Source organism: Podarcis bocagei (assembly GCF_964188305.1).
Source record: "Podarcis bocagei genome assembly, chromosome: 5".
Lineage (NCBI taxonomy): Eukaryota > Metazoa > Chordata > Lepidosauria > Squamata > Lacertidae > Podarcis > Podarcis bocagei.
In genome coordinates, this window is record NC_138129.1 from 49,682,451 (window position 1) to 49,695,947 (window position 13,497).

Consider the following 13,497-nt stretch of genomic DNA (forward strand, 5'->3'; position numbering starts at 1 on the left):
CAGCAGTCCCGCTACTGCCGCGGGGCGGGCAGGAGGGAGAAGGGCGCTGCGTAGCTTTGCGCGCCGCCGCCGCCGCTGCCTTCTCTCCCAGGCAGGAAGCGAGAGAGCGCGGCTGGCCGTAGGAAGAGCCGCCGCCGCCGCCCAGCATGCCCTCTCCTGCTCCAGGCGGCCTCCGCGCCTTGCGCTCTTCTTAGCCGAGTCGCCGCCTCAGCCTCGTCTTGGCCCCGGCCCCATGGTGGTTGGGGGGCAGCGCTCTGCTGCGGCGCGGAGAGGAGGAGGAGGAGAACGAGAAGGAGGAAGGCATGGCCGCCCAGGGGGACAGCTGCAGCGTCAAGGTGGCCGTGAGGTGAGCTCGGCAGAAAAGAGCGGGGGAGGGGGCGGGCTGGGAAAGAAAGACGTTCGGCGCAGGTGGGCGCAGACAAAGGGTGTCCCTCGCGCCGCTCGCTGCAGGCCGGTCCATTCATTCCGATCTGTCGGGGGTGGGGAGGAGAGCCTCCCTACGGCAGAGGGGAGCTTGTGCCATTGGTCTTCCCTCAGGGGACATGGGCATTTTTGGAAGCGGCGTGGGCTGGGCTGACTTGCCTACAGCGGTGATCCTGCCCTTGGCACACAGACCCGCGTTTGTGGGACTGTTAGACGGGCATCCTTCGGGAGAGGCGCGCGCCTCCGTCTGCAGGCAGGGGCGTGTGAGCTTTACCGGTTGTGGGGCATGTGTGACACATACACACTCCGATCCGTATTGTCCTGCTCCTCTTTGTCTCTGCTGCAGAGGGTCACCCGGAGTGGGGGGACTGCACTGTCCAATTGCTGGGCTGATCGGTCTCTGTGTTTATGCGCATGTGATTAGCCACATCAATATTTTGGCCGCCGCACCTCACACCGTCCTTTTTTCTTATCCTTTTTGCCTCTCCTCTTTTACCCTGTGAGTTTAAACCCAAATCTCTTCTTACAATGAAATCCTGTTTCTGTCTGTGGAAGCCAGTTTTCTGCTGCTTCCATAAGTAATGTGCAAGAAGCAGGTTTGGAGTATTTGTCTCCTGAAGAGACCTAGAGCTGCCCCTCCCTATTTTTTTCTGAAGTCAAAGCAAGAGAGACAAGGAAATCCTGTATTTTGCACATTTGCTCTGCGTTTTGCTGCCTTTCCTTTCAGCCGCGTCTCTGCCTCTGTCTCTCTTTGCACACTCCATTTATCCCCGTTATTGATATTTCAGATAAATCCGCTGCTGTCAGGTTTCCGTAGGGGCTGGCTGGTTCCTTCCCCTTGTTAAGCTCTTATCTCCCTCCAACAACAACGAAATCTGTTTTGTTTGGCTGTCAGTTCATTTTCCCTCTAACCAGAGTTTGTGCTTTAATCTGCCATATGCAGGTGCCTGATATCTTTTGAGCATCATCCTTTCGTTTGGGGTGGGGTTGGGGGTGAGTCTGCCTATGCAGTGTCTTCTGTGAATGGCAGGACTGCTTCACACCCATCTCTTTCTCTCGCTCCCTCTCACACACTTTGCCAAATGCTGTCGCTCCCTAGCCATTTTGCTTCTTGTGAAAGTAATAATTGCATTGCAAGTACAACATTCCCCTTTCGGTTCACCTGAAACCAGGCAATTTGCTTTCCCACTGCAGGAGAAGGGCGGTGTTAATGCAGTGGCCCACTGCCCAGGGTTTCTTCCTTTGTATTGACTCTTGCCGCTGAAGATGTATGCCCTTTGGATGTGTCTGTGCATTTGAAGGCTCTTTAATAAAAGAAACAGAGGCACTATGACCAGTGGAGTCCATGAGCTCTGCACAGGGAGAGCTGTGTTTTAGAGTGGGGAGGGTTAGCGATGGCTGTCTCAGGATATTGCCTTCAGTTCCCAATGCAGTCTGTCATCTGGAGACGTTAAGTGGTCTTTGTCAAATGGAATTGAAACGGTGATGGGAGAATTTATCCGAACACCAGACTAGTGTATGCACAGATACCAGGAGCTGCCATTTTGGCAACCCTTCATTGCCTCTGTCAGGGTGGGAGGCACATTTGTGTGCAAAACCCTGTATTAAGATCAGACATGCCAAGTGTGGGTGAGGCCACTACCGCAGAGACGCTCACCTGGACATAGTGTGGTTTCTGTTTGGGCTTCTTCATTTTGAATCTAAAGTGACAGAGCACCTTTTTAAAAAGCCTGAGAAATGGAGCCTTGTATTGTTTTGCTCCTTGCATAGCAGGGTACCATTGTTACACAGAAGCAAGGATGGAGGGGTGGGAATCCTGAAATCTCTTGCTGTGTGATCACGAGCACTTCCCATCTGGCCAGGTTTGTCCAAAGACCATTAATTTATTGGCCTGAGGACTGTGAAAACAGGGTGGTTTTCCTGCCTCTCTTTCCTGGCTTGTGAACTCTCCACCCTTAGAACCTTTGTATGTGTGTGTGTAGGGCATCTCTGAGATACTCAAGATCTGGGTGTTTTAAGCAGGGAGGTCAAAGGAGAGAATTGTAGTTTACAAAACTACCTCCTCCTTGCCAAGTTAGTGTTCTTCTGTGGCAGGAATACAGGAGAATGTTTTTCAGTTGAGCATATGAGCCTCTGAGTATGTGTAGATAATGAAACAGAAAGTTGGGCAGACCTCCATCAGACCTGGTGCTGAAAATTGACCCTTCTTTTTCCCTGCTCAGAGTGCAGGGGGAGGCACCAGATCTTACATATGATTTTGGCATTATTGCTCCAGACAGGTGTACTTCTCTCCGGGGAACAGGCTTTACCTATCAGTGTTCTGACTATTTAGTGTCTACATTTGCATCACACTAGCACAGGGCTCCTTATTTGGTGCAGACACTTCTCCTCCTAAGAAACTCAGCTTTTATTTTCAACAATCCCAAGTTTCTAGACCTTATGGTTTAGCTTTCCAAATGGATGACCATGGGTTAGTCTATAGCAGCAAAATCAACCAAGAGTCCTATGGTTAAAGACTAACACGTTTCTTTCTATCTATCTGTCTATCACCTATCTATCTATCATCTATCTATAGCTATCTATCTAATCTATCTATCTATCTATCTATCATGGCATAAGCTTTCATGGACTGAAGTTTTCATGGACCAAAGATGCATGAAGTGAAATCTCAGTTGGCAGGTATGTGCATAAAAGAGAAAAATATGTAAGGTGTCAGTTGAAGGGCAATGTGTTTCAAAAAACCCTTGTCATTGCCATTCAACTCCAACCTTGCATTTTTCTTATTTATACCCATGGGTGTGTATATATACCTCCTAACTGAGATTTCACTTCAGGCATCTAACAAACTGGGCTTTAGTCTACAAAAACATACGCCTCAATAGAAACAGTGCTGTTCTTCAAGGTGCCACAGGACTCTTAGATTGCTAGTGGTTTGGAGAGAACCTGAGACTTGTGTCGAGTACATTCTCAAGCCAAGTGGGACACAGCAGGATTTCCTGAGGTGAGGAGGAAGTCATTCTTCAGTTTTCATCTTAGCTCCTTATCTTTCCCCTCCTCTGCAAGTGCACTTAGTTAAGCAGATATATGCAAGCCTTCTTAATTTGCATAATTCCGACAGATTTTTAAACACATTCTATAATTTGACGCTGGGGAGACGACAAAGAAACGAGGCAGTGGAAGAAGATGTGCTGTTTCAGTTAAATGTGCTTAAGCAGGGGGCCGTAAGGACTGACATGGGGCATCATTCATTTCATTTGAAAGTGTAGGTATGGTGAAACTGCAGGTATGGTGAGATGAGAAGGGGACTGAGCTGAGGTGAGAAGGCCAGTTAGAGAAGAGATGGGCGGGGGTCTTGCCTGTGCCTTTGACAGACATCTGCCCCTCTCTCTGGTTCCACCTGTGCAATTCTGCTCTTTATAAACAGAAGGTAGCCTGCTTTGTCTGCTCTCTGTTTTGACTGAATCCAGTAGAAACTGCTTTTTTTTCTTTTGCTGTTGACCATTTCAGAAACTAAAGGGAGGGGAATGAGTTTATTTTAAGGGCAAATTGAGGCTGCATCCTGCCCAAACAATACAGAAAATGCAGCCATTCCTATCTTCTTCTCCCTCCACTCCCTCCTTCCCATTGGGAACTGGCCACAGGAAAGCCCAGTTCTTAATCTTCTAACAATGCATATAGATGGATAGATTTTCAGAAGCTCTTAGCAGTCACTGAAGCAGACATCAGAAATGCTTTGTCCTCAAGAGCTGAGCTCATTCTTCACACTGTGACTGAAAAATGTGAAAGAAGGGAATGACTTGGAATATATTTGGGGAAGTATGAAACCTTAATTGCCTTCCCCCTGTATTTGAAGCTGATCTGGCCTGTGTTCAGATGACAGTTTTGAGGGGTGTCTTGGGCTCCCTTCCTGATAAAGTGAATTTGACATCTCCATCCATTGACTCATAGATCTCCTCTTGACAATATTCAAGCACTCTGATGTCGATATGTACAGTGTGCTAGCTTACTTAGAGAAACATGTTCAGAAAGCAAAATTGTTCTCTTAGGACAGCTACAAGGCTACATCTACTTGAGCGATGAGCTAAGAATTCTGAGAGAATTCATTGGAACTCTTATTCATCTGAGCAATGCACAAGTATTTGCAGTGGATGCAGGATATACGTAATAAGTGCTGGTTTTGACCTATAAAACAGTTCAGGACCACAATATCTCGACCGTCCTCTCACCATATGAATTGACCTGGACAAAAAACATTCCTCTTCTCCCAGTCCTTTGGCTAATGAAACAATCTATGGCCTTTTAAACTGTTGGTTGGGGGCTACTGCTTTTGTTTGTTTTTAGGCTTTGTACTTTTGCATTTTTAATACTTAAACCACCCTCTGATTTTTGAACGAAGGGTGATATAAAAAAATTAATAAAAATTAATAAATAATAATAGTAAGTGGGAAGTGGGAAGAAAAACAGAAGGGCGTCTGGATGATCACTCTGCCTTCGGTGGGTAGTACAACCTACACATGCAGAATGGAAAAGATCTGTCAGTGGATTGATTGATTGAATGGATGAACATTTATTATTACAGCCAAACAGCCAGCATACTAGTCAGTGGATGGACCTTTCTGATAATGTGGCTCAGCTCCTTGAATATGGAGCAGACAGAAGGGAGATGTAACATCTGAGAAGCAGATCAAACACTGCTTAATATCTATAGAGTAGAGGTAGGGAACCTGTGGTGCTCTAGATGTTGGACTACAGCCCCCATCCACCCTAGCTATCATGGTCAGTGGTCAGGGATGAGGAGAGTTTGTACTCCAGAAGCATCTGGAGGGGCCACAAATTGCTCAACCCTGATCTAAAAGAAGGACTGACACATTACAGTAGCCAATAAGGATGCTGCTGAGAACCACATTCCCATGGTGAGTGTTTTCCATTCTGGAGCTGTAATGTAGAGTAGCTTATCACATGGGCAGCCATCATTGAATGGAGAACCTCCATACCTTTCCCAAGCACTTCTAGAGATATCCTGTGAGGCCATGGAAACTCCTTATGCAGAGATGAGGATCTGTACAGCAGGCTGCCATCATATTAGAATTGTGGCACTGAGAAGTTTCCATTGGCATGTTGTTTTCATTCTCTGTGGTCATTGTAACCTGTCCATAGTGTCTGCAGAGAGTGGATTTTCACCCTCCATCCCACAATAAAATTGTGTGTGCGTGTAAACCAGTCATAAGACTAGTGAGTAAAAGGTCATTGAGTTGGTGCAGCTTTAACATTTTTGGGCCTGCTACGGTGTGGGCAGAGCCAGCCATGTGGATCCTTGTCTTCAGCTGTCACACAGCTGGTTCTGATGCAGTTGGTCCTAGACATGGTGTCCCTTTAAATGTTGCAGCACCATCGTGGGACACACCCATGGAAAAGTGACTCTCCACATGCCAGTGCTTTGATGTTTAAGGAGTGGGCCAATTCTTTGTTGCTTCATGATTCTCCATTTTATCGGTAGCATCTTCTAATTTGCATCAGCAGCAGATTTCACTTATAGTTTCCTTGCCAACTGAAGCCAACTGAATGAAAATACTGGTTAAAAATGGGCTTCTGGATTGATCACTGAGAAACTCCACCCCTTAACTCCACTCTGGTTTGAAGGTCTGCCTTTTAACAAAACCCTTTCTCCATTTACTGTAGCCAGTTCCTTATCCATCTTACTGTACATATATATCCTCCAGTTTCATTAATAATTGCTGATGTGGTACTGCAGCGAATGCTTTATGGCATTTCCTTTGCCCAGAAAACCAATTATCTTCTCAAAAAAGAATATCAGATTAGTCTGGCAGAAGCCTGCACAACGCGCTCTCTCTCCCCCGCTTCCTCCCACCTCCCCTAGAGCTCTACACGCCACTCCATTCATGTCTTGTTGTGACATGCCAGGTGATGGATAAATGTTCTTTCCCTTGTAGCCTGGGACTGTGGTGTTGTGCCAGACAGTGGCTGCACAATTAACCTTCAGCGACTCCATGTTGTCTCTTGTGTTATTTTCTTCCACATCTAATAATTATCTTTGTTCTACTTTTGTCTGTCACTGAGTGTGTCCTGCAAGCAGAAGCCTTTTTAAGCTTCTCAAACAAACAGCAAGGACAGTAACACTTTCTTTCAAGTGGTGCAACCACATACCTCTATGTGGGGGCCTTCTTTTTTATATATAGAAAAATTGGTAATGATCATCCTTCTCTCGATGTCTGCCTCCCTGCCAGCTTCCAACAGAATGGGTTGCCGTTTGCCTTACCAGCTGATCCGTTTATCCAGATTTCTCTTTAATCTTTTTCACATGATGATTTTTTTAAAAAAAATAATAATAAACCGTTTTTAGTTTATGATGCCAACTTGCAGGCTTAGAGAGGTCTGTGTGGAATACTTAGAGACACATTCTTTGAAAGTGGAAGAAATCTGCTTTTCTGCCTCTGTTGGTTCTTTAGGTGTGATGAGGACTGTTTCAAACAGGCTTGTATCTGAGTCATTCCCCATATATTTCTCTCTCTTTTTTGCATTTGCAGTAGAGATTGAGGTTTTATATGCCCTCTCATTTTTTTTACAGACTTCAATGCAGCTTAGGAAATGGCATCTCAAACCAAGGAACTGACATGTGTGAAAGAAAGAAAGGATTTTTGTTCTTACTTTAATTGCAATGCTATAGCATGTGATGTCAAACCTTTCAGCTTCTTCAGTGGTTTACAAGAGGGGGTTGGGGAACTGTCCAAGAGGCACCTTGCAATGGAACTGATTTATATGGGAAATGCCAGATTTGCACATGGACAGATTGGTGGTTTTTTTTTAAAGGGAGGAGTTGTTAGGGGAGCATCGACTGCAATACACTAGAGCAGTGTTTCCCAACCTTTTTTGGGCAAAGGCACACTTGTTTGATGAAAAAAATCTCGAGTCACACCAACATTACAGCCCCGTGACGTCAGCGCGCAGCATCACGCCGGGAGGGACACATGAAAGTGTAAGTTTCATTTTTTTTCCTCCCCCTTGCCGGGGAACCTCCAAGCTTTGGGGTGGGGGGGGAGGAGGCAGCAAAGTGAGGCAGGAAGGAGAGCGCGGCTTGGCTGGGTGAGCTTTGGCAGGGGCAGGGAATGAGAGCCGCGAGGCGGGCGCTGCGGACGGAGGCGCTGCCCGCCGAGCTCGCAGGCAGCCAGGCAGGCAGACGGCGAGAGCCCCGCGCTGGGCGGCCTCTCCTCGCCGCCGCCGCCCCGCCTCTCGCCACCCGCCTCGCCCGCCTCCCTCCAGGCAACATCTCGCGGCACACCAGGCAACATCTCGCGGCACACTAGTGTGCCGCGGAACAGTGGTTGGGAAACACTGCACTAGAGAGACGGTGGAGGCAAAGGACGAGAAACTAAATCCTAGAGAAACCAAAAACCAGTGAAACGTCTCTCATGTCATTGCCCTTTGTACTGAAAAGGGGTAGGATACAGAGGGAATGGTGTTCTGCCTTCCTAACAATCAAGTCCCACATACAAACAATGGGGGGATCTGAATGGAGTTTAGTTTGTATCTTCTGAGAGAACTGCACATCCCTAGGGAGGCCAGGCCTACTTCTGACTTGGGAAGCCATTGACACCATTTGCTAACTGATGACACAGAATCTTCCTGCAGATCAGGGTTTTTGATACAGTAGTTTAATTCAAGCAGCTAAGAGCAGCTTTTCTTGCATACAGGGACCAGAGTGCAAAATTAAATCTATACATGCTGCATCAGTTGTGTAGAGCTCGTGTATGTATTATTTGCCATTCCACCCCCTTTTAAATACTTAAGAACAAGTTTGATCAAGGATCTCCCCCCACCCCCCAATCTGAATGTGCTTGAAACAGAAACACTGTCATTTTGTACAGAAGTGCATTTTGTACTGCTTTAAAATGACACCCGCAGCAGGAAGAAGGGCCATCAGACCCTGTGCAGACTAAAAAATAATCACATTTATCTTGTTTGTGGATTGTCTTAAAAGCTTATTTGCTTAAATTCATTTACATGTACTTCATTAAGTTTTAAGTCTGCCTAATGTCCACTCCAGACCAATCTCAGACACCACAGTGCAATTTCTGGTCATTCTGAATGTCTGCGTAGCTTTTGGGACCAATTTAATGAAGGCTGTTTTAAGTCTGGCATTATGTTAACTTGGTTTGGTTTTGAAGGTGGAAATAATTTGAGCATAAAAACTCAGGCTCTGGCTGTCGTCAAAAGTGGCTTTGCAGGAGATAAACTGATTACGGTACTTTGTGGGTTTCCTGCTTGCTTGCACTATGATCTAGCAGGCTCTTACCCACGCCCATTGTTGCATGCTCATATTCTTCAGCTCTTGGCTTCGCAAAGATTGCTCCTAGTCTCTTCTGGGCTGTTTAGTGTTTCAGCAAATAACTATGTAGAGTCCAGCTCAGTCACCCAGGATGGGTTGTTTCCACTGAAAATGCAAGCTTGTGATATCAGTAAACCTGAATGATAGCACTTAGTGTGGCCGGTTTTAAGGTTGCTCTGCGGTGATGGCGTATTGTGTGACATTGTTTTTCACTGCTTTGAGAATCATAGGGTTTCTATGGGCCTGGTTTAGAACTGCTAGGGTTAGGGCCAGGAAATGGAGCTTGTGAAACTGGGGGAAGGAAGTAGATTTCTCAAGTTTATTTAAACCCTTGCAACCTCCAGACCTCAGCCACTTCTGTAAACATTCTTGCTGAAGCATGCCATGTCCTTGATCTCTCCAAGAGATGGAGCCCCCTGCTGCTAGTAACACTGCCCCCTCCCTCCTCATGTCTTACTCCAGCATATGCCAAGTGGCTTTTCCTTTTTGTAAGGGGCGGGGGTGAAATGGCAAGTTTTCAGTACTAGCCCCTTTGGGGCAAAAAGCAGGAGTATTCCATAGGAATTGGTTTCAAGCTTGCCAACTTGTTAATGGCGCTATGCTTGGTGAAAGAACACAAAGTGTGCCCCCCACTTCCCAGTAGCTCCTTGCTCCCACGCTGCCAGTATTTACTCTGATGTCATTCAAGCCTCAGGAAGACGTGGAGGATGTAATTGGTGGGTATAGATGGAAGTGGGGGAGAGGGAGTGAAAATGCTGGTTTCTTCCTAAATAGTTGTGTCCTCAGTATAAATAGTCTGTTTCCACAGGGTGCAGGGAAGGTAGAAGCTGTTGCTGTCCATTATATTGGATTGCTTTAGGCCAGGAAATAAAAAGATGTATCAGAAACAGGAAGCACTTAGTACAGGGGTCCTCAAACTGTCTACTCTGAGGACCCACTTGAGAGGGCTCAGAATTGATGTAACAAAATGGCAGAGTAGATGCAGGAAAAATAGTGGGGAGAGATGGAGGCAGAGAATATGAATTGCATCATTTTCTACTGATATCTAATCCTTCTTCGCTAAATTCCTTGCCATGGTGATTTCCTTGTGGCAGAGAGTTCCACAGTTCTCTCAAGCTAAGTCAAGGGATTGGAAGTATTGTGATTCAGCCTCCCCATTTTAAGCAGAATTGCTGATCCAGAGGGTCTAAGTGTAGAAGGGTTTGTTTTATTTTATATTTCACCCCAGCACATCTCTCTCAAAAGTATCTTTAGTTGTCTGCTGTTATTTATCCTCCTTTCACACTAAATTGTTCCCTGTTTCCACTGCCAGTTTATTTTGTTCCTCTTCCCTGGCTCCATTTAACATTCACTTCTTCCTCTTCTTTGACAGCTTGGCAGAGTGAGCATCCCCTTCACCTCTATTCCCAGTTTATTATTATTTATTAAAATATTCAACTTTTGTCTCTCTGACTTCCTTCAGTGGCCCCTTTGACTCCTTCACCTCAGAGGAGGCGGGAAAGGCTTCCTGGCTCAGTAGGAGGCCAGCTGTGGTTTGTGGGCATGTGTGTGAAGCAGAGGACCCAGAAGTCTCAGCAGCTGCTCTCGGGGTCTTCTCCTTTTCACCTCCCACAGCCACTTTGACTCTTTTACCTCCCTTCTTCCTGTTCCTTTCCTGGCACATTATCTATTTCCCCCTCGCTACGATTTCTTCCATTGCAAATCTGCATGCTACGCTCTCACTCTTGCCTCTGCTGTTTAACCTGACTCCGGCTCCAAGGCATGTTCATGCCCTGCACATGCGGGGAGCTGCTGCTAGGGTGCATCCAATCAGAAGGCTGCAGCATGACCAGGGGATAGGCTGTGATGCTAATGCTTGTTTGATGGTCCCTGGCCCACAGTTTAAGAAACACTGGCGTAGCAGGTTCTTCATGTTTCCATGAGTTAAACTGGTGTGTAAAACTGATTGTAGCTGGTGTCAGTTTTGCCGTGTGCATTGATGTCCCTGTTATGTTCTGATCTTGGAAAGTTGCGGATTTTTAAAAGGTTTTTAAACGTAAGTTGGATGGCCACCTGTCAGGGGTTTTTCAGCTGTGATTCCTTCATTGTGAGAGTTGGACTAGATGATCCTTGTGGGTGCCTTCCAGCTCGGCAGTTCTATGATTCTGTGACCGTGTTAACAACATGCAGCAGAAATAGTGAATGAGGCTCAAAAGCACATTTAAAACATTGCTTGTAAAGATGGAACCTGCACAGGATGGGAGCTGAATTGGAACAAAGAAACCGAGGGATCAGATCTTTGCAAAGCATTTTGTAGCTGTCATATGGAAGAGGCTGTAAATACCTCCATGTTTTGGATGAGAGGCAAATTGAACCCTTCCAGTGCATATGTATGGTATGAGGGAGCAGTACAAGAACTGTCCTCCTCTGATGGCAAGAGCTGCCCACCTGGAACCCACTTTGGTACTACAGCATCATAGCATTCTGAAGGAACCACCTAATAAGAAACAGAAGCATCTTTTAGGTATTCTGGCAATAGGCTGAGATCTGCTTTTCCAGCAGTATTTAATCCCAGGATCCTGCTGCAGCAGTTAAAGGCCCAGCACCATGTGGATGGAGCCAGCCCTTGCAGGTTCTTCTCATGCAATTGTTTCCTTGCCAAGGTGGGAAGAATGAGTGCAGTGGGCACTAGTGGTGCCAGACCTTTAAAACATTATAGCAGTGAATTGGAATGAAGCCATGGAGAAACATCCCTCCACACTGCTGCTGGAGCATCTCAAGTGTGCCATAATGTATTTGGGATCTACACTTGCATGCTTGTCAGGTATGCAAAGGATAGTTTGGAGGGGATGGCAATCCTGAATGGAGGAGTCTTATCATGGTAGCTTCTTGGATGAGACATTATTTCTCTGGCTTGGGAGGCATATTATTGCCTTGGCTACAAAGCTGTCAGTTGGAGTAAGCATTGCCAAGGGGATGGCGCTTACAGTACTTACCCCGTGTGAAGGGATGTAAATGCTGCTATTGGCTAATTCTCAGCACAAATGGGGCCTTTCTTCCTAGGGTTTTGGAAGGCCTGATGTCATGCCAACAAGATTTCATTTGGCATCACTGAATCCGTCCATGCAAGAAAGACACAGTAGGAGCTAGCAAAGGACAGCCGGCTTGTGTGCTCAGCTCTGGAACTTTCATGCAGTAACCAGCAGAGCTGATGCTGCTGTTCTTGAATGGCAGGTGGGATTGGCCATTGGATTGCCATTAGGAATAGGTAGGAATATGGATCTGTGAGAAAGTATGTAACAAGAGAAGGAATTGGGGTGCCGTGTTCTGGGCTGTGGTAACCAGGAATGGCTGCAGAGATCAGGTCTGCTGCCACTAGAAAAATGAATGGGAACAATGAGAAATGTACCTGTTCATCAGTCTGTGGTTTCATTTCAAAACAAATGAGGTTAAACTCTCAACTGTTTATCTGATGCTCTAATGCATGTACTGTATCATTGTAAGATGCTTTTTTACTTTGTAATCGGCCTAGAAGTACATTGGTTCATAAATAAACAGTTTGGTTCAATGTTTCATTCATTCTGATACAATGATACACATCTCTAGCTTTTCATTTCTTTCTAAGTTGTTATACAGATCTGTACTCAGCAGGGTGTTTTTGGAGCCCCCCAAAATGCAAAACAAATAGTAATAAGAATCACAGAATTAAAACCGTTAAAATTCAGCATACACTAAAATAAAGCTCCTCCAAATGCTTTCTGAAACAATAATTCTGCCTCATTTGCAACACAAAAGACGGGGGGAGTGTCATTGGGGTCCACAAGGAGGGCAAAGGGAAGAAGTTGCCCCCCTGAATGGCCCCTCTGAATGGCTAAAACTTTAGCTCTGCAGTTTTCTTTTTTAATGTCAGTTTCTAGCATTTGTAGAACCTGAAATATGAGGCAAAATGAACAAGCACTTTTCTTATCTTTTGTGTGTGTGAGAGAGAAATAAGCCTGCTTCCCCCTTTCAGTGTCTGACTTTGATTCCCCCTTCAAAGATTCCCATGAGCCCCTGGGTTGGGTATATATTCCTGCCATTCCTCTATTTCTACATGGTCTATTGCTGCATGGCTCAGGCTGCATTACCTATTTGTAGCAGTGCAGAATATGGTAATTTGGATCGGGTCTCGCTCACTTTTCCTTCTTGCCTCTCCAGCTTCTGTCCTGGAGAACTGAAGACTTGTTTCAGGCTTTATATCTGAGCAGGGCATGGCAACACAACCAGGGAGATGTCCATGCCATCCACACCCCAACATTCCTGTCCATTCCACCCTTGTCCTTCTTGCCTTGCCTGGGAAGGTCTCAAGCCTCCCAATGATTAGGAGCCCTGTGATGTTACTGGGACCCTGGTTGTGAGGAAGCTTCTTATAATGGAAAATGTGCTTAGCACCCCACTTCAGACATTCCAGTTCAATGCAAGAAGGTCAGTGGTGGAGAGGGTGCTGCTGCCCCATGCAGGGATGTGTGTGAGGAAGCTGGCACGCACTGCCCCTCACTCCCATTCATGTTTCTGTTCCCTCTTCAAGCATCATGCTTCAAGCAGGGCTCTAATCTCTTTCCCCATCTGGCAAGCTTCTTTCTGTAGGAACCAGAATGGTGTTGACTAGCATCACATTCACAAAGCTGCCTCCCCATCCGCTTTGTCTAATTTTTCTGGCCCCTATGCAAATGGGACCGTCATGTTTGAAGAGTGTGAGTTCCAGTGGTGAG

The 13,497-nt window shown here is 46.1% G+C and overlaps 1 protein-coding gene across 5 annotated transcripts in view; it reads left to right on the forward strand.

Annotated features, from left to right (window-relative positions):
* KIF21B (kinesin family member 21B) overlaps nt 1-13,497 on the forward strand; it is a 69,066-nt gene continuing 55,569 nt past the window's right edge. For 4 of the 5 annotated variants that reach the window (XR_014008170.1, XR_014008171.1, XR_014008172.1 and 1 more), the window contains exon 1: nt 1-346. Coding sequence is in view for 2 of the 5 variants with exons in the window: in XM_081194150.1 (XP_081050276.1) it covers nt 303-346 (44 nt within the window). In the remaining 3 variants the exon portion in view is untranslated. The remainder of the gene's footprint in view (nt 347-13,497) is intronic. The other variant, XM_081194149.1, reaches the window with a different exon arrangement.